A 25087-nucleotide genomic window follows, 5' to 3' on the forward strand; every position below is an offset into this window, starting at 1 on the left:
CGCCGTGACACATTCCCTGCTAATTAATCCAACAACGGCATTTATTAAGTGCCTCGCACGCCGCGGGCGCTGCGTGGTGATGATGCTCTGGGACGCTGCCGGTCCCAGTGCCGCAGGCAGCTCCGCTCGCAGGCGGCCCCAGGCGCTCCCGTGCGCGCAGTGGGGTGGGAAAGGCCGTTCCAGGACACGGCGTCTCCTTTTTTCGGGGGTGTTTCACACAAACACAGCGTATTTCAGTTTTGCTCTCCCCATCACCTCCTGTCACCCCTGGAGCCCCGGAGGAGCTGTCCCGAGCGCTGGGAGCAGAGGAGGCAGCCGGATGCAGAGAGCCCGGCCAGGCGGTTCCCTGCCGTGCGTCTGCAGAGGAGCCGGATCAGAGCTGTAAATCCCAGCTGCTTCTGCCCTTAAGGACTGGCCCTCGCCCCCGTCGGTATTTGTGAGCCATCTCCCGAGTCCTGGGGCCTGTCCTCACGCAGCCCAAGATCTCCATCTGCTCTAAAAGCTGCTGGATTTAGTGCTCTGGGGCGGGAAGCGCTCCCTGATCCCAGCCCCGGGGCTGGCTGTCACCGCAGAGCTGGTGCCACCAAACCCGAGCAGCGGCTCCTGGTGCAGCGGGAGGTGTCAGGACCGTGTGAGATTGATGGGCCGGGCTGCTCCTCACCGCTGCCAGGATCCTCCCTCCCTCCCTCCCTCCCGCAGGAGCTGGCACCGCTGCGGGCCGTGCCCGGAGCTGCGGCAGGGACAGGAACAGGGATGGCCCTGCCCGGGGCTGCTCTGCCTCTTCTCGCTGCCTGAGCTGAGTGCACCCATCAATGCCCGCAGGATCTGGGGGGGCCAAGAGCAGCTCGAGGGTCGCTCGCAGCCCTGGGAAGCCCGGGGGCGATGAGCAGGGGCTGGTTACCCGCTGAGTGCCTGAGTTCCTGCGGCTCCCACTGCCTCCCCCGCCCATCCCCGGCCCTGCACGGCCTCGGGGTGCGGGACAGCCCCACTTCCACCGCAGCACCGTTCCCCTTTGTCTCACCTTTCCCCTTTGTCTCGCCTTTCCTCTTGCCCCCAGCAGATTCCTGGTGCTGACTGTCCCCTCCCCACGGTGCCCAGCGCTTGTCACTCTGCTCCTGTCTGTGGCTTTCGGTGTGAAAGCCCCGGCTGGTTCCCAGCCCTGCAGCTCGGCTCGGAGCATCTCCCTTCCCCCGTGTTCCAAGGGTTGCTCCAGGCGTCCTGGGAAGGACGTGGAGCCGCCCCAGGAGCGAGCGCTGCGCTCTGGAGAGGAAGAGGCTGGATGGGGCTGGCAGGGGCTGGGTGAAGGACGGGACCCCGGGCTGGCTGCGGGCAGCCGGAGGGGTGGGAGGTGACAGGTGACCCGCCAGGGACGCCTTTCCCAGAGGCTGCGGTGGCTGGGGAAGTTCTGGGAAGATGCAGCACAAGTGGCTGCAGGACCCTCAGTGACCTCCCCGTGGCCACTGCTGTGACTGTCCCTGTGGTCACTGCTGTGCCCCTCCCCATGGCCACCCCAGCCCCCGGGAGCTGAGGGTCGCTGTCCCCAGCCGTGGCAGCAGCGAGGGCCCTGCTGAGCTCCCCCAGCTGCGTCCTTAGGGGCTGTCCCCGTGTCCCTGCCGCTGTCCCCGTGTCCTGCCGTGCCCGAGGCAGAGCCCCGGGCTGGATCCGCTCCACTCCCGTCCCAGCTGCAGAGGGATGGGGGCGTTTCGGGGGGCTGTGTGGGAGATCGCTTTGGGCCCGCTACAAGGAACAATGATGATTTTCCTCCCTGTACCTTTGATGTGATTCCTGTGGGCCAGGGGATGCTGCAGCACTCGGGGACAGTGCCGGGGACACTGCGCTGGCCTGTCCCCGTCTGTGGCACACGGGTGGCCTCCAGGCACAGCTCAGATTCCCCCGGGAGCGCTGCCTTCCAGGAACTGCGGCTGGAGCCCAGCCCGGCTCCCGCGGGAGCGGCGGGGAGGGAGCGGAGGCAGCCGGGCCGGGTTTGTCACGGTGCCCGCACCGGGAGCAGCTCCTGCAGAGCCCCGGGGTGCCACTGTCCCTGCACCAGCCCGGCAGGACCCAGAGGGAGCTTCCAGACAGTGGCTTGAGGAAAAAATACATCAGTTAGTGTGGCGTGTTACATAAAGCAGAGAAAGACGTGGTTTGAGGGTACGGGAGAAGGAGACAGCCTGGCACAGAGGCTCAGGGAGTGCCTGAGCCAGCTCCGAGAGGAACTGGGCAGAAATTTCTGCTTCATGCAGGCACAAAACCTTCCTGTGGAAAAAGACAAGCTGCTGAGCACTGGCTGCTCAGCGAACAGACACATGTGAGACAAGCCGGTGTCTTTCTTCACGCTTTATTGTGTAAAAATAAAGTCAACAATTCATGTAATCCCAGCAATAAAATGGAAAAAGCATGAGAATCCGTAGAAACAGTGCATTGTCAGAACTGCCGATGCGGGCCGGATGCACGGGGTGTCAGAACCCCTTCAAATCCCAAAGGAGACAGAGCCAGGAGTAGGAAAAATGTACAGCTTTGGTTAGCAAAATAATGACAAATTAAGATACATCGATTCTCTCCCCTACTGTACACTATGTACACTGCGTTGACATCACACCCTTTTGTGGGTTTTTTGGCAAATCCAACGCACCTGGGGCTGGAGGTTAAACCCGTGCCGTGGTCTCGCTCTTGTTCTCAGCAGGTTGTGCCTGTGCTCGCCGATGTGAACGGGGGCTTGGGAGGAACTGAAATTAACTCTCGATGGTTCGGGGCTTTTTTCTTGCACCAAGAGCACGGCTGAGGATCCGCTGCCCTGAGCCGTGCGCGGGGTCTCGCTCCGGGGGTGCTGCTGCCTGCGCCGGCCCCGCGGAGCAGCCGAGGCGGGGAGGGCTCCGTGCCCCGAGCTCCGTGCCCCGGCCGGGGCAGCTCCGGCCCCGCGCCGACCCCTCCGCTCCGCCCGTCTCTTTGCCGCATCTTTGGAGTTGGTCGTGAGGCTCTGGAGCCCCGGGTGAATTCTCTGCCTCATCCTCCGCTGCCGCCCAGGGCTGCCCTGGGGGGGCAGGAGGGGGGCTGGGGAGTGATTTCTGCAATCTGTAGTACAAACCAGGAGTTTAGAAAAGGAAACCATACAAAATGCATCTGTTATCTCAAAATACGCTTCTTTATCTCTTTTTATCCTGCAGAATCTCAAAGCACTTTTTTTTTTTTCCTCAGGGAGCGCTGATAATTCTATATATATTTTTTTATCTTCATAAAAATACCCTTTTTTTTAATTGGTAATAAACTTCCCTTTACAGTAAGAGAAACAAGAGAGTGTATTATCAAAAGCAGAAAGGCTTCAGACCTGTCAGTGGGAGCTGGACTGGAGGGGACGGTAAAGGCTATTTGTCACCAGCTACGGCGCGTAGGAGCCTCGGGGGGCTGCAGGCGGCGGGGCCGGGGGTACCTGAGTGCGGCAGGTCGGGGAGCGGGGCCGGGGGGTCCCGCCGGGGGTCCCGCCCCGGTGCCCGCCGCAGCCCGGGGCTATGGCTGTGGTGCTCGGCGGCAGCGCCGGCCGGGGAGGGGCGCGGGGCTCCGGGGGAAGGGGGCGGCTCCTCCCGGGGTTGCAGCGGAGGGGTCGCCCCTCCTCGGGGTCCCAGCCGCTGTCGCAAGCCCGGGTCGGAGCGCAGCTGGGGGAGTGGGGGATGTTACAGCTCTCCCCCAGCTCTGGGGGCAGCAGCCTCCGGGGGGGTCAGGCTGGACAGAGCGGAGCCCCGAGGGGGCTCCGGGCCGGGCCCCGCAGCCTTTTCAGGCGCCGGTGCCCAAGGAAAGCGGCGGCGAAGCGGGAGCCGGGCCGGGGGGCGGCGGGGGGGGCGCAGCCGCGCCAGGCCAAGGCACGCAGGCGTTGAAGGACGTTGGCAAGACAGAGACCGGAGGGTCGTGGGGCTCCGGGGGCGGGCGCCCCGCTGCCGGGGCATCCCTGCTCCCGGGACAAGTCGGGTGGCTTCGTTCTCGGTCGTTTTTTGCGCAAAACAAGGAGGAAAAAAAAAATAAATAAAAGAACCCGCTGAGGAGGTTTCTCTCGCGTGTCCGTGGCCCTAGTTGAGCTGCCGACAGGCCTCGAAAGTCCACTTGGTGGCCCCGCCGTAGATGTCGATGTTGGCCTCGGCCCAGGCGATGACGTTGCCCGCCAGCGCCTTGGAGCTGCAGGTGGCCAGGCCGTACACCTCCCCCGGGCTCAGCTTGCGGTCCCACACGTTGAAGTGGGCCAGCTCCCCCACGAAGGCCTGCGTGGCGTCGAAGCCGCCGCCCAGCGTGTCCTGCGGAGGAGCCGCGCTCAGCGGGGCACCGGCACCGGGCGGCCCCGTCCGTCCCCCCGGGGGCACCGCCGAGCGCGGACCCCGCGGCTGCCCCCGGCCCTTACCTGCTCCTGGCCCAGGACCAGCACGCCCTGGGGCTTGATGGGGTGGTAGGGGGCCAGGTTCTCGCCGTTGCCCGTCTGCGTGCCGTCCTGGTAGGCTTCCCACACGCCGTCCCGCGTGGTCCAGGTGACGCAGATGTGGTGCCACTTGCCGTCGTTGATGGCGAAGGGCAGCTTGGCCACCTGCGGGCAGCGGGTCGGGGTGGTGCACACGGGGGTCCCCCCACGCTGCCCCCCAGCCCAGCACCCTCCCCGCGGCCCGGGGCCGTACCTTGTCGTTGATGAGGATCTCCATGGGGTTGTTGCCCCACTCGATGAGCACCAGCTCGTTGGCCTGCCCGGGCACGGCGTAGGAGAAGGGGGTGCCCATGCCGGGGGAGGCGCTGGATTTGATCCACATGCAGATGCTGAAGGCGTACATCTCGGGCAGGCTCTTCTTCACCTTGGCGTACATGTAGTTGGTGCGCAGGGGGAAGGTGAGCTGGAATCTGTCCGGGGGCCGGTTGTCCTTCTGGCCTGCGGGAGCGTGGGGGCGGTGGGCTCCTGCCGGGCCCCCTTTCTGCCCCTTTGGGGGTTCCCCCCCTCCCCACCCCGTTATGTAACGGGCCTTGAGATGGCAGCGAGGAGCAAATCCCTCCGGCGCCGCGCGGCTCCTTAATCCCCGGGGCGGGCAGCGCCCGGAGCATCCCCGGTGCGGAGCCCGCGGGCACCGGCCGCCTCGGGAGCCACCGAGCGAGGGTTTGGGTAGGGAGGGACCTTAACGATCCGCCAGTCCCGACCCTCGCGACGGGGAAAGCGAAGCTGGGGGAGAGGGACCGCTCCCGGGGAGGGCAACGGGACGGGCTCGGCAGATCCGCCCGCGGGAGCGGCTCCGCATCGTGCGGCAGCGCCCGGTCCCCGGCGGCGGGGGAGCTCCGGGAGCCGGCCCGGGGGTCCTGCGGGCGGGCGAGCGGGGGTGGGCAGCGCCCGGTACCTTTCTCCAGGTCGCTGATGCGCTGGTGCAGCGAGGTGAGGGTGCTCTCGATCTTGCCGCGCTCCTCGGACTCGTTGCGGGGGCTGAGCTTGCCCTCCTCCAGGCTGTTCACCCGCGACAGCACCTGCTTCTCCAGGTCATCGATCTTGTTCTGCAGGATGTCCTTCAGGTTGTTGGTTTGGCTGGAGGAGTTCATCCTGCTGAACTGCTGCAAGGGGCGAGCAGAGGAGCGGGCCGTTACCACCGGGAGGCGGCTCCCGGTGCCCGGCTCCGCGGGCTGCCCGCTGCCCGGCTCCGCGCTCCCCGCGCCGGGATGCGCGGGTGCCCCGGCTCCCCGCGTCTCCCGGTGCCCGGCCGTGCGACTCCCCGGCTCTCCTCGCGTACCTCCAGGTTCTCCAGCCGGGTTTTCAGGGACTGCAGCGTCTGCCCCAGCTGGCTGAGGGTCTCGGCGGCGGCCGGCCGCGACAGGTCGCCCATGGTGTTCTTGGAAAAGCCCTTCCTGCCCTTTCCCTCGCCGGGCAGCTCCAGCACGCTCTGGCTCTCGCAGCGGCCCAGCTTGGCCGTGAGCTCGCGGATCGTCTCCTTCTGGTTCATGATGGTCTCCTTCTGCTGCAGCACCGTCTCCCGCAGCTGCAGCACGGTGCCCTTCAGCTCCTCGGCCGAGCCGGTGCCCAGCGCCGAGGCCGCGCACACGTCCCCGTCCAGCGGCACCGAGGTGCAGATGAAGCGCGTCTGCCCCAGGCCCTGCCCGAGCGCCGGCCCCAGCGCCGGCCCCAGCAGCAGCAGCAGCGGCAGGAGGCGGCGGCTGCCGGGCGGCCCCGCGGCCATGGCTCCGCTCGGCTCCGCTCGCTCCGGGCCGGCTCCGGCTCCGCTGCGGCGCCGCCGCTTTTATCGCGGCCGGGCGGGGCCGCGCGGGGCGTCACGGAGCGCGGAATCCCGGCCCGCGGCGGGGGGGCCCCGCGTGGGAGCGCGGCGTGAGTGAGTGCGAGAGCGTGCGGGGCTGAGTCTGTGAGCGTGAGAGCGCGCCCGTGTGTCCGCCTGTGTTCGTCTGTCTGCCTGCGTCCGTGTGTCCGCCTGTGTCCCTGTGTCCCCCTGTGTCCGTGTGTCCGTGTGTCCGTGGGCGGTGCGTGGGTAGAGGAGAGTGTGCAGGAGAGGCTGCGGGGATGTGCGGGGGAGGAGTGTGCGGGGTGTGCGTGTGCATGTGTGTGCGGGCTGTGCAGGCTGTGGTGCACACGCGGCTGGGTGCGGGCTCTGCACGCACCGGTGCGAGCGGGCTGTGTGCGGTTGCCGGTGCGGGGCCGTGGCTGCCCCGTGGGTGCTCCCCGGGTGTCCGTGCTGGGCTGTGGGTGCCCCGGGGGTCGGTGCCGCGTGGAGCAGGGGAAGCCCCGTGAATCCCCGGGGAGAACAAGGATGAGCTGCCGGGCTGCCGGCCCCGGGGGGAGCCCCTGGAGCACGGACGCGCCCCCGTCACTCCAGGGACAGCTGCTCCCAGTGGTGCCGCCCCACTCTGCGTGCAGGGGAGCAGTTTCTTTGCTTCTTTATTAATCAGAGAAAGAAGCTTGCAGGTACTGTCTGGATCTGTCCTTGGTGGGAACAGCTCGTGGCTGTTGGAGCTGTCACTTCTCTCATCTTCAGCACTTCAGTCGAGGCCGATTCTCATTCAGCCAGCAGTGTCCCCTGCCCTTGTTCCCCATGTCCTTGGCCGGGACACCTGAGCACAAACGGAGCTGTCCCGGCTCCCTGAGCCTTTCCTGCCTGTTGGTTTACCCTTGCCCTCTCCTGGGGTTGTGTTGTGGTGGGAAACTCCTGCTGGAGAGCAGCCTGCAGGGGTGGTGAGGGACCGTGGCCCCCTCAGCTCGGCACTGCAGCAGCACATATGGCTGGAGCATTTGCATAATGCCAAGTTATCCTGTGAAATATGAAGTAATTAATTTTGATTAGTGAAGTGGGTCAATGAAATACAAAGGTTTTCAGTCCACGGATTTGCAGAATTTAAAACACAAGGGCTCTGTGGTCCTTTTCCCTTTGATGTGCCTGGAGCAGGCCTGAGGAGCCCTGGCTGGGGCTGGAGCTCCCTGAGCTGCTCTGTGGTGCCTGGGACTGGTTTGGTGCCTCTCCTGGAGCAGGTCTTTATGCAGCCCCGGGAGGTTTGTGACACACTGACGTGGCAGGGAGTGTTTCCTCCTCAAAGGCAGCTCAGCTGCCCTTGGGAGCCTCTTTCCCCGTCCAGCCCTGCCGTGGTGCAGAACAAGCAGCATTTCATGGCCAAGCCCAGGGCCTGGGGCTCTCAGCAGGAGCAGGATGGCAGCCTGGCAAACCTCTGACATTCTGCTGCCCAGCTATGCCAGCCTGGGGGACCCAGGGCAGTGCTGACCAGAGTGGCTGAGAGGTCAGAGGCTGTGCCAGGGTGCTCAGCACCTCTGGACACCTCCATGGGCATCCTGTAGTGCTCTTATCAGCATCCATCCAACCTGTCCCAGTGCTCGTGGGGACTGGAGAGACCTGGGTGTCCTTTGGAGCCTTCCTGAGGCTCCTGGGTCTCCCTGCTGGTCCTGCCTGTGCAGCTCAGAGCCACCTGTGGTGCTGCTCACCTGCAGACCCACACCTCTGGCACTGCTCCCCCCTGGGGTGTTGTGCTTTCCTGCAGGAAATCTGGGGGGAAATCTGCATTTCCAGCAGGCTCTTCCTTCTGGCTCCATCGCCCTGGTTACTGTCCCTGCTGCTGGCTCTGTGCTGAGCAGTGTTCAGTGCAGCAGGAGCAGGGAGGGAGGGAGCTGAGGAGGGGACAGACCCCATGGGGTTTGCTGGGCAGAGCAGTCTCCCTTCTGTGCTGGTTGGGTTTGGGGTTTTTAGGTGAAAGGAGAAGCTGACAAGACTGCAGGTCTGATCCTGCCACAGGCAGGAACACCACCCAAAAATGATGTTACTGCAGGCAGTAGAATGACACCAGTGTAAAGCAGAGTGAGAGGCAGCAGAGCCAGGTCCCAGTCCTGCTCACATCTGCACAGCCTGACAGAGCTGAGTGTGTCACTGAACCAATTTCCCTTGCAATCTTTTGTCATCCAGAGCACATGATGCAGAGAGGAGCCCAAGGTGACAAATGCAATAAAATAAACACTCGGATGCTATGGTGATGGAGACCAGGAAATGCCTGGATGGGAAAAAACAACAAAGCTGTGCTACAAGAGATAAGCAAAATAACCCCCGTGGCTCCTAATGCGAAGAAAGGACCGGAAAACATGATCAGGATTTGAGCTTTCCCAGAATCACTGAATCATGCAGTAGGATCTGTTATTGCTTCTGTAGATTTAGGAGCTGTGTGGCTGTAACGGAGTAATGGAGCCCCTGTTTTTAACTCTTCCCTTGCCGCTTCCCAAGCACTCGGCAGCAGCTGATTGATGGCTCTGTAGCTGGAAGGAGCTGAGCACAGCTCTCAAGGACCCTCGCAGACGATTCAGCCCTGAACAGGAGCCAGCAGGCACATTTGTGCTGTGATGGACAGGATGGTTTTGGACGGCCCAGGGTGCTCCCAGCCCCGTGGCCTCTGCCCGTGCAGGGGTGAGGGGTGTCAGCCTCTGTCTGCTCCACACCAACCTCTGTGTGGGAGCAGCACAATCCCCAATGCAGGGAGGACAGGTTTTTAAAGTGGACAAATCTCTCTAATCCCAGGAGCTGGAGCCCCTGGGAGCAGGCAGTGGAAGCTTTCTCTCCTGCTTGTGCAGCCTGCTGTACATAAACCATCTCCTGTGGGGTGATGCTGATTCCGCATTGAAGTCTCCTCTGCGGAGTGGGAACGATGAGATCCATTATGGGATGGAGGCAGCTGGAGGTGGGAAACAGCAATGGCTACACTTCCAGGAGCTCAGCTCCTTTGTCTGGCCATGGAGCTGCTGGTTGTGCCCTGTTGTCCCTGAGGCTCCTGTGGGACCGTCCCCTGCAGCCACACCCCCATCCCCACACCCCTGCAGCCACACCCCCATCCCCACATCCCCATCCCCACATCCCCATCCCCACACCCCCATCCCCACACCCCCAACCCCACACCCCCATCCCCACACCCCCATCCCCACACCCCATCCCCACACCCCCATCCCCACACCCCCATCCCCACACCCCCATCCCACACCCCATCCCCACACCCTCCCATCCCCATCCACCCCATCCCACCCACACCCCCATCCCCACATTCCCCTGCCCAGCAGGGCAGGGCAGACACTGCCACGTTGTTTTGGGTTTTTTTTTTACTAGAAGTACTTGTTCTTGGGGAAGCTGCAGCAAGGACAGGGTCTCTGGTCACAGCACCACTGCCTGTGCAGAGCCCAGATGGGGAGGGAGCAGGATCACCTCCAAAGCCTTTTCCTTCTGCAGCTGGACCAGGGCAGCAGCTGCTCCGTGGTTCTGTTGAGAATGCTGTATATGCAAAATGGGGGTTTTGGTGCCTTCTAAAGGGTGCAGCTGTCTAGAGCAGCTCAGGCACGGGGTACAGCCAGTGCACACACTGTGTGTGAGATGGAGGGTTTCCTTCTGTGACAGACACACTCTGGACAGGAGTTGGGAATTTTGCTGCATTTTGCTGCAGTCTTTCTTTGCAGATCTCTCCCTCTCTCTCTCTCTCTCCCTCTCTCACACATTCACTCTCTTCCCTTTTTCCCTTCCCTTGCTTTCATTGCTCCCATCTCACAAGCCAGTCTCCTCCTAAATTGCCTGACATTTACACTCAGTGAGGCTCGGGAGTGTGGTCTCTGTACCACTAGGTCTCTGTGATGCTATAGGGACACAGATCCTTTCATTACAAATAATTAATTTAGCTCTATATTGCATAACATCCTAAAAAGCTTTCTAGGGCAGTCTCATGCTAGCTGGATGCACAGTTCCTATCAATATTACATTACATTTGGGTACAACAGTTATGAAGTTTCATTAAAAATTTAATCTGTGGTTTAAAACTGCAGCATCCCCTTCAAAGTGTGGCAGAGAAGCCATTCCGGGTGCTGGAGGACCGAGCTGGCCGCGGCCAAAATTGCAGGGAGAGCTGCAGAGGGGCCTGGGCTGGGTGTGATGCTCCCGGCACAGGAACGCAGGGCTGGCCTGGAGCAGGGGGAGCTGGGCCGGGTCCCGCTGCCTTCCTGCCCCCCTTTTTGGAGCAGGGACTGAAGCTTTAAGCCGTGCCCAGAGCGCTGAGCCCATCCTCGCTGTGCCCACCCGGGCTGGCTTTTGGGCGAGGAGGGCAGGGAAGGAGCGGGGTGGGTGCCGGGGCTGTGCCGGAGCCCGGGGGGCAGGACGCTGCTGTGCGCCTGGCACACGTCCCTGTCACCCTCTCTGATGGCTGGAAGGGAGCGGGGCCGTGCCGGGTTTGGGTAATGAGCTCTGCGGTGACGCGGAGCTGAATGGAGCAGCTCCCCACAGCCGCGTCCGCCTCGGGATTGATTTGTGCGGGAATTCCCCCCGTGTGCGTCACGGCAGCCGCCAGCTCTTCCTCCCGGCACATCGCTCCGGTCCTTCCTCAGCGCTGTCTGCATTTCCCCGCAGTGACAGAGGCGAGGTGCCCGCGGTGGGAGGGATGCCAGCCCAGTGCTCCCAGTGCTGCCCGGCTGGGCTCTGGGACCGGCCCTGCTGCCCCGGCTCTGCCCAGGGCCGCTCTGGGGTGGCACAGGGCTCGGCTCTGCCCAGGGCCGCTCTGGGGTGGCACAGGGCTCGGCTCTGCCCAGGGCCGCTCTGGGGTGGCACAGGGCTCGGCTCTGCCCAGGGCCGCTCTGGGGTGGCACAGGGCTCGGCTCTGCCCAGGGCCGCTCTGGGGTGGCACAGGGCTTGGCTCTGCCCAGGGCCGCTCTGGGGTGGCACAGGGCTTGGCTCTGCCCAGGGCCGCTCTGGGGTGGCACAGGGCTTGGCTCTGCCCAGGGCTGCTCTGGGGTGGCACAGGGCTCAGCTCCACGCAGCACCACCAGTGACAAACGGTGCCTCCCCTCCGTGGGTTACACACCCCACGCTTGTCACTTCTCCACCAGGGGCAATTTGCAGCCCGGGTGGGGGCTTGCAGAAGTCAGCACGGTTCTGGTGTTTGCTGTAGGGCTGCAGAGATCACTTCCCCTCCCCCAGTGAGGATAATAATGGGGAGTGGGTTCCTAAATCCCTTAAGCTTCTTTGATAGCTTCAATATTTATCTGTAATCCTTCTGGTGCTTCTGAACAGACACAGCTCTGTGTCCCTGTTGCTTTGGAGCGTCTTCCCACCTCGCAGTGTTCCCTTTTCGTGGGAGAAGAGGCAGGGCAGGATGAGAAGGAAACATCAAAAGCTGGTGACTCTGCTGTGCCCTAGTTTTTCCCATGATTATTTATTATTTTGCAGTCTCTTGCTCCCTTTCTCCCACTCCCTCTGTTGTGTTCTGTTACTGTGCTGTGCTGGGGTGACCCGAACTGCACACTGGGTGCCCCCAGAGCTCTGTCCTCAGCTGAGGGGGAGAGAAAATAGAGCAAAAGGCTCGTGGGGCAAGATGAGGGCAGGGAGAAACGCCTCAGCAATCACCACCATGGGCAAGCAGGCTGGACTTGGGGAAATTAGTTACCAATGAAATCAGAGTAGGATAAGGAGAAATAAAAACTAAATTGGATGGATGGATGGATGGATGGATGGATGGATGGATGGATGGATGGATGGATGGATGGATGGATGGATGGATGGATGGGGGATGGATGGGGGATGGGGGATTGATGGATGGATGGATGGGGGATGGATGGATGATGGATGGATGGATGGATGGATGGATGGATGGATGGATGGATGGATGGATGGATGGAATCCATGGATGGATGGATGGATGGATGGATGGATGTGTGGATGTGTGGTTGGATGGATGGATCTGTGGCAAGACAGGCCTGGAAGGAGTTCTGGGTGCAGATGGGGCACATGGATCCCAGCCTGGGTTGGACAGGTGGGAGTGCAAGCACAGGGACAGGAACAGGGACAAGGAGCTGAGTTGGCTCTGCTCCCAAACAGGGAGCAGCTGGAGCAGGGACAGGGAGGTTTGGAGGGGCAGAGCTGCCCAGAGCTCAGATCCTGGGTGCTGGGTGGGCGATGTGATGTGCCAGAATCAGTTCATGTTGCAGGGTTTGGGGTTAAAACACAGGTTTTAAAGCCAGGATGGAGAAAACCACTCAAACCACTCCAAGGCAACAAGGATTCCCTGAGTTTGCGGCTGTTAGGGCTGACCCCGAGCTTGAGGGCAGCTTTTAGTGGGGAAAGGGCTCTGAGGATGCTGAGAGTCTCTGCAGAGAGGCTGCATTAGGCTGGGAGCATCGATTCCTGTACAAGGTAGAGGCTCCAGCAGCTGCAGAGAGACTGAGGTGACTGGAAAGGCCCAGGAGCTGCTTCCAGGCTCTTAGAGAAGCGGGAGACGCTTTGGCTGCTGTGCAGCTGGCACTTCCTGAGCTGGGGTTGCAGGGGCCCAGCCAGCTCTGCCCCCTGGGATGGCAGTGGGAGCCTCAGCACGGCTCTCCATGGTCTGGCAGAACTCTGGGCTCCTGCACACCTGGCAGGAGCAATTTGGTTCGTGGTTTTTCACACTGGAATTGTGTCTCCATCCCTGCTCCTGGGGGCTGGCACTGTCCAGCTGTGCAGTGGTGACATTGTCAGGGGTGCTCTGGGGGGAATTGCCTCATGCTGTGCCTTCTTCTTTGCTTGGGAAGTGCAAAATAAAGGAGTGGTGGATCCAGAAGCTGCTGGCTCTGCTGCAGAGTTTCCAGGGACAGGAACCCCTGGCTGGGGATGGGGAAGTGGAGCACGCCTGTGGTCTTTGCCACAGCCTCCCTGTTCCATCAGCAGGGGAGAGGGAAGTCCTCAGCCTGTTGGAAATCCACATTTTAGATTTATACAGCCTGTAAAACCTTGAGTTCCCTGCAGGGTGGAGCCTCCTCGGGGTGAGTGATAGAAGTTTGTGTGGATGTTCATCCCAGTGCCATTAACTGGAACCAGGCTCGTTCACCCTGTGCCTTACAAAGCCACAGGATTTCAGCAAACACGTGAGCCATGAAACCCACCAGGACTCGGGAAATGGATGTGACCAGGCTGTCACTCTGCATCAGGAGTCTGGGACTGAAATATCCTGGGCATGAGGAAAAGGTTTCAGCTGATGTATTCCATGGGAATGGTCAATTCATGCTGATTCTACAGGGAACTGCATTTCCCAAATGCAGGAAGAGATTTTTGGGTTCCTCTGTCAAAGCCAGCCTCACTGGTTAACCCTCCACAGGGGATCCAGGCTGATTTCTCCATTCTGGAACTCTTTTGGTGGGATCCCAATCTCTTGGTGGTTGCCCCTCTTATCACCAAACCAATCCAGTTCTGGTTCTGGTTCTGATTCCAAAGCAACCTCTCCATCTTTGGGCTGGCGTTTCCAAAGGCAGCTCCACGAAACAGCTCCCAGATTCCCAAGCCCCAGGTGAAGACAGGATGAGAAATCCCTGTAAAACACTGAATTATTTCTTATCAGCCAAAGGGAAATGTCATGTCCTGCAGCAAAAAGAAGCCAGGGCTTTCAGGCTGAAGGCTTTTGCCAGGCCTGGGAGGAGCTCCCCGGCTCTGTCAGAGCCGATACCGATCTGCAGCAGCGACACGGTGTTTAAGGAAACATTTCTGCGCTTATAATGAGAAAACCAGAGAATATCTGCCGAGGTGACATCGATCACGTGCTGTTAAACACCCGCAGCCCGATCACCCCGCAAATTGCCCGGCCCGAGGAGACAAAGGCAGATAACGATAAGGGATGAGCGGCTCGGAGATGGATGGCGGGGCTGGAGAACTCTATTAACAGCTCCTCCAAAGCTCGCATCTATCGCTCCCCGACGTATCGAGTGCAGCCTCGCTCGGCCTTCCTGAGGAAGACAGCTCCATTAGGCAGCCGACTGCTGTCAGTGTGCGGAGGGGTCATTCGAGTCTCCCCTGCGCCGCCGGGAACGCAGAAATCTTTACATCTGCTGAACTGAAGTCGCCTTTGGGGTCAAACGCGGCGCCTGCTTCACGGTCTAAATGACTTCCAGCTTGCGTACTACCTGGAATCGGGGATGTCAAATGCTCTCATTAGCTAAACTCCACAGCCTCTGATTCATCCGGAAACTCGCCCTGTTGTAGCTCAGGGGAGGCAAAGCCAGCAGATAAAACTCCCAAATTTTCTGCTTCCAAAAGCTGCATCACCTTTCCTTTCTCCCCCTCTTTTCTTCCTTGGTGAAAAACTTCCCCTGAAGCCAAAATGTTTCTTCCCCTGAAAGAGCAAGGGGAGATTTTTGACCTAGTATTTATTCTGGCCTTTTCAGCATGAGAAGAGGACAGAATCCCTGTCACATTCCCAACGGGTGCTGCTGACAAGACGCCACTTTGCACCCTTTTCATATTTCTGAGGCAGCTTGTGCTCAGAAGAGCACATCCCATCACACCAGGGGCTGGGGCACTGAAGAACATCTGGCGTGGGAAGAGGCTCGGGGGGCACCTCCTCACTCCCTCAAAGCCCCTGGCAGGGAGGGGGGTCGGGCTCTGCTCCCAGGGAACAACAGAACAAGAGGAGATGGCCTCAGGCTGTGCCAGGGGAGCCTCAGCTTGGATTCTGCGGAGAATTTCTTACTCCAAAGGGGTTGTCCAGCCCTGGCACAGCTGCCCAGGGTGGAGTCCCCATCCGCGGGAATATTTAAAGGCACCTGGGGACATGGTCAGTGCTGAGGAATGGTTGGACTTGATGGTCTCTGAGGGCTTTTCCAGCACAGGAGATTCTGTGGTTCTGGCTGGGCAGGGAAAGCCTCAGTTTCCCACCCCTGCCCCGGTGCCTGTGCTTGGAAAGCTGCAGCAGGAGCTGCTGCCCTGCTCCGGGGGCACCTGTGGGGGCAGGTACAGCACCAACCCCCCCTGGCAGCTCCGGGGGCACCTGTGGGGGCAGGTACAGCACCAACCCCCCCTGGCAGCTCCGGGGGCACCTGTGGGGGCAGGTACAGCACCAACCTCCCCGGCAGCTCCGGGGGCACCGGTGCCTGTGTGAGGACACGACTCCTCCCCTGCAGCTCGCAGGCAGCGCCGGGAGCCGCCGGGAAGAGCCGAGCAGCTCTGTCTGGCAGGGGAGGTCAGCGGGAGAGGATGTGTGAATCATGTTTGGATGGGATCGGCTTTGGCACGGAGCGGCGCCCGCCCCCTGCCCGCCTGCCCCCCCAGCCCCAGCCCCGCTCCCATCTGCGGGAAGCGGGGCAGGCGCTCCGGGCTGCACATCCATAGATGATGCCGCTGAAATCAGACTCGCTGCACAATAGATCTTTCTCCTAATCAATATTTTACCTACTGTCTTCGGGTTGCAAAGCTGCCCCGACTGAAATGTTGGAACAAGCCTCGTTGTTGGCCCCTAAATGGCCCCAAATGGCCCAAAAGCAGCCCTGGCCGGGGAGGGGCTGCCCTGGGGAGGAAGGTGGCCACCTGCACACAAACACCTGCCCTCAGAGCCCCGGGGAAGGTGGCCTGGTGGCCTTTTGGCTCTGAGAACGGAGCTTGGCACCCAGCTGACTCACTCGGTGACCTGTGAGGTTGAGTAATGAAATGGAAAGATAGGATCTCTGGTGATATTTATGAGCAACATTCTTCTTTCCATATCTGTATTTCTTCCTGCCCAAAAGTGGAATTAGAATTAGATGGCTGAATGAGGCAAAACAAAGGACATTGACAGAGCCTGAGATAGGAGGATTTTTCATTAAAGAGAGTGACAGGTGGGAGAATGTGCCCAAAGGTGTTTCTGAAGATAATCCTGCGTTTTGGGCTTAGGGCATCACTCACTGTGCCTTACCTGACGTGGTGCTCCCACTCCTGGGCTTCCCCGGGAACAAGGGGGAGATTTAATCTGTTATTCTGTGGGGCTGGAGGGTTGGCTGTGCATGGGAAGGGCACCCTGGCACCACCTCTGCCCTGGCACGGAGAGCAGGGAATGCTTGGTTATCTTATCCATTCCTTGAGCTAGTTACAAAAAGTATCTTACATCACATACTTTCTATTTTAATATTATGCTATAGCCTACAAACTATATTTACCACACTACTTAAAAGGATTAATACAGCACTGCTTTCCAACATAACCCATATAGTATTCATTTTAATATTTGGGAAGAGCCAATCCTACAACACTCCTTTTTCACACCCAGGCACTGGGATTTGTTCAGGTGCACCGTTGGGGCTGTTTCTCCTGATCCCTCCGTGGCAGGGGGTTGGAAATAAAGATCTTTAAGGTCCCTTCCCACCCAAAGAATTCCATAATTCCCTGGTTTCCCGGGGCTGCTGTTGAGGAATTCATTAAAGGCTCGCAGAAGCACAGCCATAAGCATTTTCTGATAACGATCATGCAGCTATCATCAGCCATCAGCACAAAGCACCGTGAGCAGTGAATCAGTTCCTCGGGAAAGGCAGGGAGCAGAAGCAAACCTTGGCCCCCCCAGAAACATCCCTTGCCAATCTCCCAGTCTCTCGTAGAGAAAGGTCCTTGCCTTGGAAACACTCCATGAGTGTAAACACACGGAAAGGGTTTATGAAAATTAACGGTTCTGTAAACCAAATTACACACGTATCCTTTCCTTTCTACTTTGAAATGATTTCCACACGTTCAAGTACTACAAATGTGAATGTGGTGGGGCTCGCTTGCTGCCAGGAGCAAACACTGAGGAACTTCCTCAGCAGCAATATTTGATTTCCATTAACTTCAGTTTACAGCAAGGAGGATCTGTGCCTGAGACCCTTCACCTGCCTTTCCTGGTGTGGAAGGGTGAAGATGCAGCAGACACATCTGCTGGGGCTGAGCCCAGTCCCACCGCTCTCCTGGCTGGCTTTGCCCGGAATAAAGGAGCACACAACACAAAGTGAGCTCCAGGGAAGGCCAGGCTGGAATGGCAGCTGTGCCTGGGTGTGCTGGGACACACCGGCCTGAGGCTGCTCTGCTCCCAGCCAGCAGCTCCCACCAGGGCTGGGCTTTCAGCTGGATTTGAGGCGAATCTCAAATCTCATCTCAGCTCTGCAGGCACAGGGGGCAGCTCCAGGGACAAGGACAGGGACAGCGGTGCCACACAGGGACACCAGGAGGAATCTCCTCATGGAAAGGGGCTCAGGCCTTGGCAGGGGCTGCCACACAGGGACACCAGGAGGAATCTCCCCATGGAAAGGGGCTCAGGCCTTGGCAGGGGCTGCCACACAGGGACACCAGGAGGAATCTCCCCATGGAAAGGGGCTCAGGCCTTGGCAGGGGCTGCCCAGGGAGGTCTGGAGCCCACATCCTGGAGAGTCCAAGGAATTCCCAGAGCTCTGGGCTGGGGGATGCGGCACAGCTCCATGGGCTGGGAGGGCTTTTCCAACCTCAGGGATTTTGGGATTCTGGGGTTCCCGCGCCGTCTCCGTGGCAACGCGCCGTCCCCATGGCAACGCGCCGTCACCGCGGAGAAACGCGCGGCGCGGCGTGTCCCGCGCGGCTGCCCGTACCGCGGGGCATTGTGGGCCGGGCAAGATGGCCGCCCCCGTGCCGCGGTGCTGAGCCCAGCCGCGCTCGCCGGCGCCCCGGGACGCGCGTCCCGTCCGCCGCCGCCCGCCCCCGGAGCGCTGCTCGCCGAGCCGCCCTCGGCCCGACGGTGTGCAAGGGAGCCGCGATGGGCCGGGCGCGCTGCCCGCCGCAGGGAGCGCGGGGCCCGCGGGGGTAGAGGTGCGAGGGAGGCCCCGGGCCCGGTCCCCGCCGGTCCCTCGGTGCTGCCCGGGCCGCGCCACCGAGCCCGGCCGGGGCCGCTGCCTGCGCCAGGTGAAGGCGCTGCGTGCCCCGGGTCCGTCCTTGCCCGCTCACCGGGGAGCGCCGCCCCCGCTGCCCTTGGCCCGTCGTGCCCCTCCGGCCGGAGGGACCCCCGGCCCCGCTGGGTGCCGGGCTGGACATCGCTGCCCACCTGGTGCCCGGAGCTCCCCCGCCCATGGAGTCCGAGATGCTGCAGTCGCCTCTCCTGGGGCTCGGGGAGGAGGATGAGTCCGACCTGACGGACTGGAACTTGCCCCTGGCCTTCATGAAGAAAAGGCACTGCGAGAAGATCGAAGGCTCCAAGTCTTTGGCTCAGAGCTGGAGGATGAAGGACCGGGTAATGCTCCAGGGCACGATGGGGTTTGCAGAGGAGCAGTCGGGGGACAGGTGGAAAAGGAGTCGGAGCTCAGAGGGTGCTGAGCTGTTGCCAGGTGAAACGCTGGCTGTGGATCCCGTGGTGTGTGCCCCGGTGGTGGGGTTAGGGCAGCAAAGCTGCAGCTGCCTCAGAGGCACTGGTGTGATGCTCATGGCACCGGGCTCTTGGAGCAGCTCCAGCACTTAGGCTCTTTGAATACAGCTTGGTGTGTTCTGGGCAGGGCAGTGGCGTGCCCGAGGTCAGGAGGAGCAGCAGGTGCAGGAATTGCAGCTGCCTGGGGGTGCAGCTGCACTGGAGCTGGGCGGGTTTGCTGTGCCAGCAGTGCTGTGTGCAGGGTCCAGCGAGGCTGTCCTGTGCACAGACTGGCTGGGGGGCTTTGGAGGCAGGACATGGTTTTCAGATGGAGCTCTGGGTGTGTTGCAGGAGCTCCTGGGGTGTCTGGGGAGCTGTTGTGTGTCACTGACAGCGCTGGGAGTGACAGAGACATGTCCCAGCTGGGAGTCTGGGATCCTCTGCTGCCTCTGTGGGACACCTTCAGTGGCTCAGTAAAGAGCAAAGCAAGCACCTAAGAAATGTCCTGGACATCATCTGCACTCGTTCTGCTCTTGGAACCTGCTTAGGGTCCCATCCTGCTGGCTCTCCCAGTTCTTGTACCCACAGCTTTGTGTTTGTAGGTATTTATGGGTTTTTCTGGTGACCAGATTTCTGTTATGTTTATGATCCTCTTGTAAAGGATGGAATAACTCATCGAAGCTGCAAGCTGTAATTTCTTTGCCCCGGCTGTCCCAGAGTCTCAGTGTTCCCAGAGTGGTGATTGCATTGCTCAGAAGTTCTGAACCATGATCTGAAGGTGGGACTTGGCAGCTCATTGCTGGCTTGAACTGAGGCTTTGGGTGTGATTTGAAGGCAGCACAGACACCACGCTGGCTGCTCTGCTCCAAAGGGTTCTGGCACACAGGAGACTCTCTCCAGTAGACTGTGGAGGTGTGATGAGCTTGCTGGTCTATTTTAGGTGCTTTCCTGGGAGGCTTCCTGTTCCTCCATCCCTGATCTGCAGAGTTGCCTGTTTCTAATTCAGGAATGACTTTGCCCTGCTTGTGCTGATCAATAGTTGTGCAGCAGCAGCAGCACAGATCAGGGGGTGCTCAGGGGTTCTCTGTGGCTGGTGTGAAACATTTCATGTGCTTGCTACCATCAGTGGCCACCCCAGCCCAGCTCCTGCTGCCTGACTTCGTGGAGCTGCAGTTCCCTCCCCTGGGACTCTCTGTGCCACGAAGGTCGTGGCTGTCCCTGCTGCTGCTCTCTGGGGACCAGCTCAGTGGGGCTGGGCCCTGGGTCACTCTCCAAGAAGCTGAGTCTGACTCTTGTGAAAGAAGAAAATAGAAGCAAATGTCAGATTTTTGGTTTAGTCCTCTTTTTTCTGTCAGCTGGAGATAACTTCAAGCACCAGTACACCAAATGCCTTCACTCCAGGGCCAGTGGTGCAGCTCAGGCATGGTTTGTGTCTGGGTCAGGGATCCTTTGCACAAACTTGCTGTTGTGTTTAAGAGCAGGTGCATAGGAAGATACCAAAAGCACATAAAGACACCTGAGAGAGGAAGAACAGCTGACTGGAGACTGCTCAACCTCATTACTTTTAGATCTCAGCAGCTGTTTGTCATGTCTTGTATTTTATTCCCCTTTTCAGCTGTCACTGGCTGTCTCCTGAGTGCTTCATGTGAGGTAACAAGGGCAGAGCCTCAGCTGGGGAGGGAAGGGGATGAGGATGGGTTTGGAATGCTGCAGGGGTGATGTCTGGTAAATGTTCCCACCCAGTGAGCTCCAGTTTGGCTAACCCTGCAGAGCAGTTGACAGAATCTGATCAGGTTTGACCTCGTGTCTGTGAGTAGGAGGTGGAGGGAGGGAGCTCACTCAAGCTGCTGTTTTCCCATGGCCCAGCTGGGTGGGACAGGTTTGTCCCGGGAATGGAGCACCTGCAGGAACCCCAGGAGCTTGGGGTTTGTGGGGTTTTCCTGTGAGCAGTGGTGCTGTGAGGGCAGCCTGTGCCATCAGGGTGAAACTGGTGGGCTGCTGATTTCCCCCTTTTTGTTCTGCTTTGTTTTGCTGGGTGCTGTTATAAATTAATGACTTCCAGTTTTAGCTGTCTTCAGGAAGTTTCTTCTCTTCCCTCACCTTCCAGCACTGTCCCCAGGGGCCTGGAGCCTTGTCAGTCCCACAGCCCCTGGTGTCCCTCTGTCCTTCCTGCAGCCCAGGGGGAGCCTCTGTCCCCATCCCCAATTCCTGCAGCTCCTTTTGTCTCTCGGCTGCCTTTCCCACAAGGCAGGGCTGATGGACCCAAGGTGTGCTCCTCTCTCTGGGCAGCTGCTGCTGGTGCAGGGGATGTGAGCTGAGTGTGGGGAGCATTCCAGAACCTTCAGTCTGATCAGTGAACTCCTCACAGCCCGGGCTGGGACCATTCCCTGCCATTAAACACCCCAGCCTGCAGAGGTGCTCAGAGGTGAGCCCAGACAAGGCTCTGCAGTCCCCTTTTCCCCTGTGAATTCCCATTTTCCCCTGTGAATCATGGAAGCCCCAAGCAGTGGCAGATTTTGCCTTATTCACGGAGGAGTCATGGGGAGTGAGCCGAGCTCTACTACAGTTAGAGGAAGTGATTCACAGATTTGGGAGTGGAATGACTCCTCTTTTCATCTAGCTTTGTTGCTCTAAAAACCCCAGAGTTTATGTGAAGTTGAAGGTTCTTTAGAAGGCAGAGCTCTGATAAGGGGAGAATCAAATCACAGAGCAAGGAGTGGTAAATGTAGAGAAAATAAGTGAGAATTCACTGGTGTCCCCCGCCCCTTCCTCCATGAGGGCTGCTCTGAAAACATTTAATCCTTCCTCTCCCCCTTCCATGGACTGCATATGCCATCAAAGTGACACTGCTTTGATCTATTATTTATTTAAAGAATATTTTTAACACAAGAGGGTTGGAATTATGCTTTGTGTATTGAATTAAATCTCCCGGCCTCTGTAGCAACCAAAGCATATAACTTGATTTAAAGAAAAAGACTCCAAGTACACCAGGTTTTACTGACAAGTTGCTTTTAAATTGAAAATATTTAAATTAAGATTTGCTGTATTCATATTGATTTCTAAGATAAGCAGAGAGCAACAAAGCTGATTGTAATAGTTTCACCTCAACATTTTTTTTCCTGCTGCCTCATAACTTGCTGAGTGAGAATTAAATCTTGTTTTTATGAGAAGAGGAATCCACAATTAGGTTTCTCTGGAAATGCAGATTTAAGCAGAACTGCATACAAATGTGCTTGATTCAGATGAGCAGAGTTTACCTGCCTGCACAGGACGCCAGGGAGGTGCCAGCCCAGGGCTGGTGGCTCTCTGGGGAGCTGGGCTGTGCTTGGCCTCAGAGCTGCTGTTCATGGCTCAGTGCTGTGCTGCCCTTCTCCCCTGGCCTGGCCAGAGGGGTCACTGATCCCTTTGGGGCTGGAGCTTTGCTGGCACTGCCAGATCTGATAAACCCCTTGGTCCCTTTGCTGTTTGTCTTGTTCCTCTGTTCCTCTCTGGCCTCTCTCCGTGGGTTAGCTGATGAGTTACTCAAGGCCAGGGCTGTGTTAGTGGCATCCTTCAGTGCCAGGCCCTGGTGTGAGGGCTCCTTCTGCTCTCCTTGTGCCACGGGCTCTGCCAGCAGCACCCTCACCAGTGGTTGATCTCTGTTTGCATTTATTGACCCATCCTTGCTGAACTGGGACAGGGTGACCTCCAGCTCTTGTTGGGCAGGGATGGAGCAGAGGGTGATTAGTGTAATTAGTGCAGCTCTGTGAGAGGGCACAGCAGGGGCAGTGCCCAGGGGAGGGGGCTGTGGGAGCAGCCAGGGGTGGGTCAGGCCACTGCTCTGCGGTGTGGATGGAGCCCTGTGCTGCTGTTCTGGGTTTCCTGCAGCCTGGCAGAGCCTGCAGTAGGAGCTCAGGCTGCAGCCAGCTCTGTGCCCTCCTGCCCGTGGTACAGCCAGCTCTGTGCCCTCCTGTCCCTGGCACAGCCAGCTCTGTGCCCTCCTGCCCATGGCACAGCCAGCTCTGTGCCCTCCTGCCCGTGGCACAGCCAGCTCTGTGCCCTCCTGCCCGTGGCACAGCCAGCTCTGTGCCCTCCTTCCCGTGGCACAGCCAGCTCTGTGCCCTCCTTCCCGTGGTACAGCCAGCTCTGTGCCCTCCTGTCCCTGGCACAGCCAGCTCTGTGCCCTCCTGCCCGTGGCACAGCCAGCTCTGTGCCCTCCTTCCCATGGCACAGCCAGCTCTGTGCCCTCCTGTCCCTGGCACAGCCAGCTCTGTGCCCTCCTGCCCGTGGCACAGCCAGCTCTGTGCCCTCCTGCCCATGGCACAGCCAGCTCTGTGCCCTCCTGCCCGTGGCACAGGCGCAGGAAGGAGCTGGAATGGGAGCTCAGAGGGATGGAGGGGCTGAGCCTGGCCAGGCAGGGAGCGTTCTGTGCCGTGTGCCTTCAGCCCTGACCCTGCAGGGGAAGCCCTGGGCTGCTCCTGGTGCTGCTCCTGCTCTCCTGGCAGCTGGGGAGGGCTCTGGGGCAGGAAGGCATTGGCATGTGGAGCTCTTGGCTGTGGCTCAGGGATTCTCCTGATCAAAGCTGCAGTGCATCCCGAGGCAGTGACTCTGGGAGATCTGAGGGGCTGTCCAGGAACGGTTGGAAGGAAGATTTCAGGGAAGATCTGGAGCAGCATCAGTCGTGCCTGGGAAGACAGGCACCTCCTAAAGGCAGTGCTAGACAGGAGTGGGAACGCCGTGGAGCCAGGAGGAGAAGGCTGCAGGAATGCAAAGCAGAGATGAGGAGGAAACCCTGTCACAGATAAATGGGGAGTGACACCTGGGACACGCCTCTTGTCGGTTCTTTGCAGGTTCTATAGAGACAGCAAAGATCATAGGAGCAAAATGTTTGCTTTCTGTTATTTTCATTATTTTTAAGAAGTGATTGACTGGGAAGGAAAGCCCACTTTGGCTCTGAGCATGCCAGAGTGGTTGGAAAGCAGCGTTTGGCTGCTGAGCTGTGCCAGCCAGGACCAGCCTGCTCCAGCCTGCAGTTTTACCCTGGGCCACAGTGGGTAACACCTTGGAGCTCTGAGGGCCCTGGGCCACAGCATGCCCCTGGATGTCACTGCTGTCACACAGAGGAGCAGCACTGGGAAGTGCCTCTGGATGCCTGGGCAGAGAGTGACAGCAGGAACTCAGCCACGAGCTTGGGAAGTGCTCCAGGGCACTCTGAGGGCAGCAGCTCAGAGTGGCCTTTGTTCCTCTGTGAGGAGCTGGAGCTGTGGGCAGGAGCTGCCCTCGCTGGGCACAGTAAGAGGCCTGAAGAGAATTCAGAGTGGTAGTGCTGAGTTCCGAGGTGAGAGAAGGAAACCAAGCCCTCAGGAGGAGATGATCGAGGAATCTGGAGCAGGCTGGCACACCAGGAACCCACTCTGGGCTGCAGATGGCTGGAGACAACCTGCAGAGCTGTTGAATTATTAATGCTAACTTGAAGGAGTTCTTTGCATTCTGCTGCTTCTCTTGCTGTGGAGAAGAACACAGAGATTTTTTTCATGACAATTTATTTATCCTAAACTTTACATTAAAAAAAAAATTTCCTTGAAACTGAAAGCTCTTCCTTTAAGATGCTTTACCTTGGAAGTGGGGCAGGAGCTGAAGGGGCAGCAGGGAGCTCTGTTCCCTGGCTGGGGGAAACTGGTTTCAGACCCTCAGCCCGTTCTGAGTTCAGACTGATTGCAGGCTGATTTCAGACCCTCAGAGCCCTTTCTGAGTTCAGACTGGTTGCAGGCTGATTTCAGACCCTCAGCCCTTTCTGAGCTCAGACTGATTGCAGGCTGATTTCAGACCCTCAGCCCGTTCTGAGTTCAGACTGATTGCAGGCTGATTTCAGACCCTCAGAGCCCTTTCTGAGTTCAGACTGGTTGCAGGCTGATTTCAGACCCTCAGCCCTTTCTGAGCTCAGACTGATTGCAGGCTGATTTCCACTGTTCCTCAGTGGAAGGTGGTGCCAGAGCCCCAGGGATGATGCAGGACAGATGTCACCACTTGTCACCTCTCAGCTGGGAGCCCCAAAAAAAGGGAAGGTTGGCAAAGAGCGAGCAGGATCCTCTGCTGTGGCAGAGCGAACGAGCTCAAGGGAGAACAATGTTTCCTCCTGTTAAATGTTGCTTTTCCTGCTCTCTCTGGAGACCTCCTTGATGGAACATTTCGTGGCAGGTCTCCAAAGGAGCCCACAGTCAGGAGTTACCTGAGGAACACCTCGCTGGTGGGGAAGAGATTTGTGTTAAATCTGAAAATGTGTGTAGAGAAAAATGTGAAAAAAAGGCTTCAAGGAGGGAATGAATTTCCTGCACAAGCAGGAAACTGAGCCTCCTGGCCAGGGAGGGTTTTCAAATGAGACTCACACGAGGATTTGGAATCTGGAAATTTGTCCCAGGATCTGTGTTTAATGCTGATAAGTTCATCCTCACCTCTGTAAAATAATGTAGCTGCATATATTTCATATATTAAGTCATGTTTAATGCTGACTTAATCTTGTGTTTGTATT

General features: G+C 59.1%; 2 protein-coding genes across 2 annotated transcripts in view; one reads left to right on the plus strand and one right to left on the minus strand.

The window, feature by feature from the left end:
• Nucleotides 1–3818: 3818 nt before the first annotated feature.
• Nucleotides 3819–6182, minus strand: NPTX1 (neuronal pentraxin 1). The gene is made up of 5 exons (XM_050981208.1): nucleotides 5739–6182; nucleotides 5355–5562; nucleotides 4653–4897; nucleotides 4385–4564; nucleotides 3819–4280 (listed from the first exon to the last, which is right to left on the minus strand). The coding sequence occupies exons 1-5, from the start codon at nucleotides 6180–6182 to the stop codon at nucleotides 4059–4061; spliced, it is 1299 nt and encodes a 432-aa protein (XP_050837165.1). The 3' UTR covers nucleotides 3819–4058.
• Nucleotides 6183–18145: 11963 nt separating this feature from the next.
• Nucleotides 18146–25087, plus strand: part of RPTOR (regulatory associated protein of MTOR complex 1) — a 101880-nt gene continuing 94938 nt past the window's right edge. The window contains exon 1 of the mRNA XM_050981569.1: nucleotides 18146–18468. Coding sequence (XP_050837526.1) covers nucleotides 18307–18468 — 162 coding nt within the window. The 5' untranslated portion in view covers nucleotides 18146–18306. The remainder of the gene's footprint in view (nucleotides 18469–25087) is intronic.

This window comes from Serinus canaria, chromosome 18 (genome assembly GCF_022539315.1).
Source record: "Serinus canaria isolate serCan28SL12 chromosome 18, serCan2020, whole genome shotgun sequence".
Classification (NCBI taxonomy): Eukaryota; Metazoa; Chordata; class Aves; order Passeriformes; family Fringillidae; genus Serinus; species Serinus canaria.

Bases quoted from the DNA above. Each gene is read 5' to 3' on its own strand.
- NPTX1 (XM_050981208.1), bottom strand. From the start codon at position 6,182: ATGGCCGCGGGGCCGCCCGGCAGCCGCCGCCTCCTGCCGCTGCTGCTG. The intron at 4,565-4,652 runs GTACGGCCCCGG...CGCTGCCCGCAG, and splicing joins AGATCCTCATCAACGACAAG to GTGGCCAAGCTGCCCTTCGC. The intron at 4,281-4,384 runs GTAAGGGCCGGG...GCTCCTCCGCAG, and splicing joins TGGTCCTGGGCCAGGAGCAG to GACACGCTGGGCGGCGGCTT.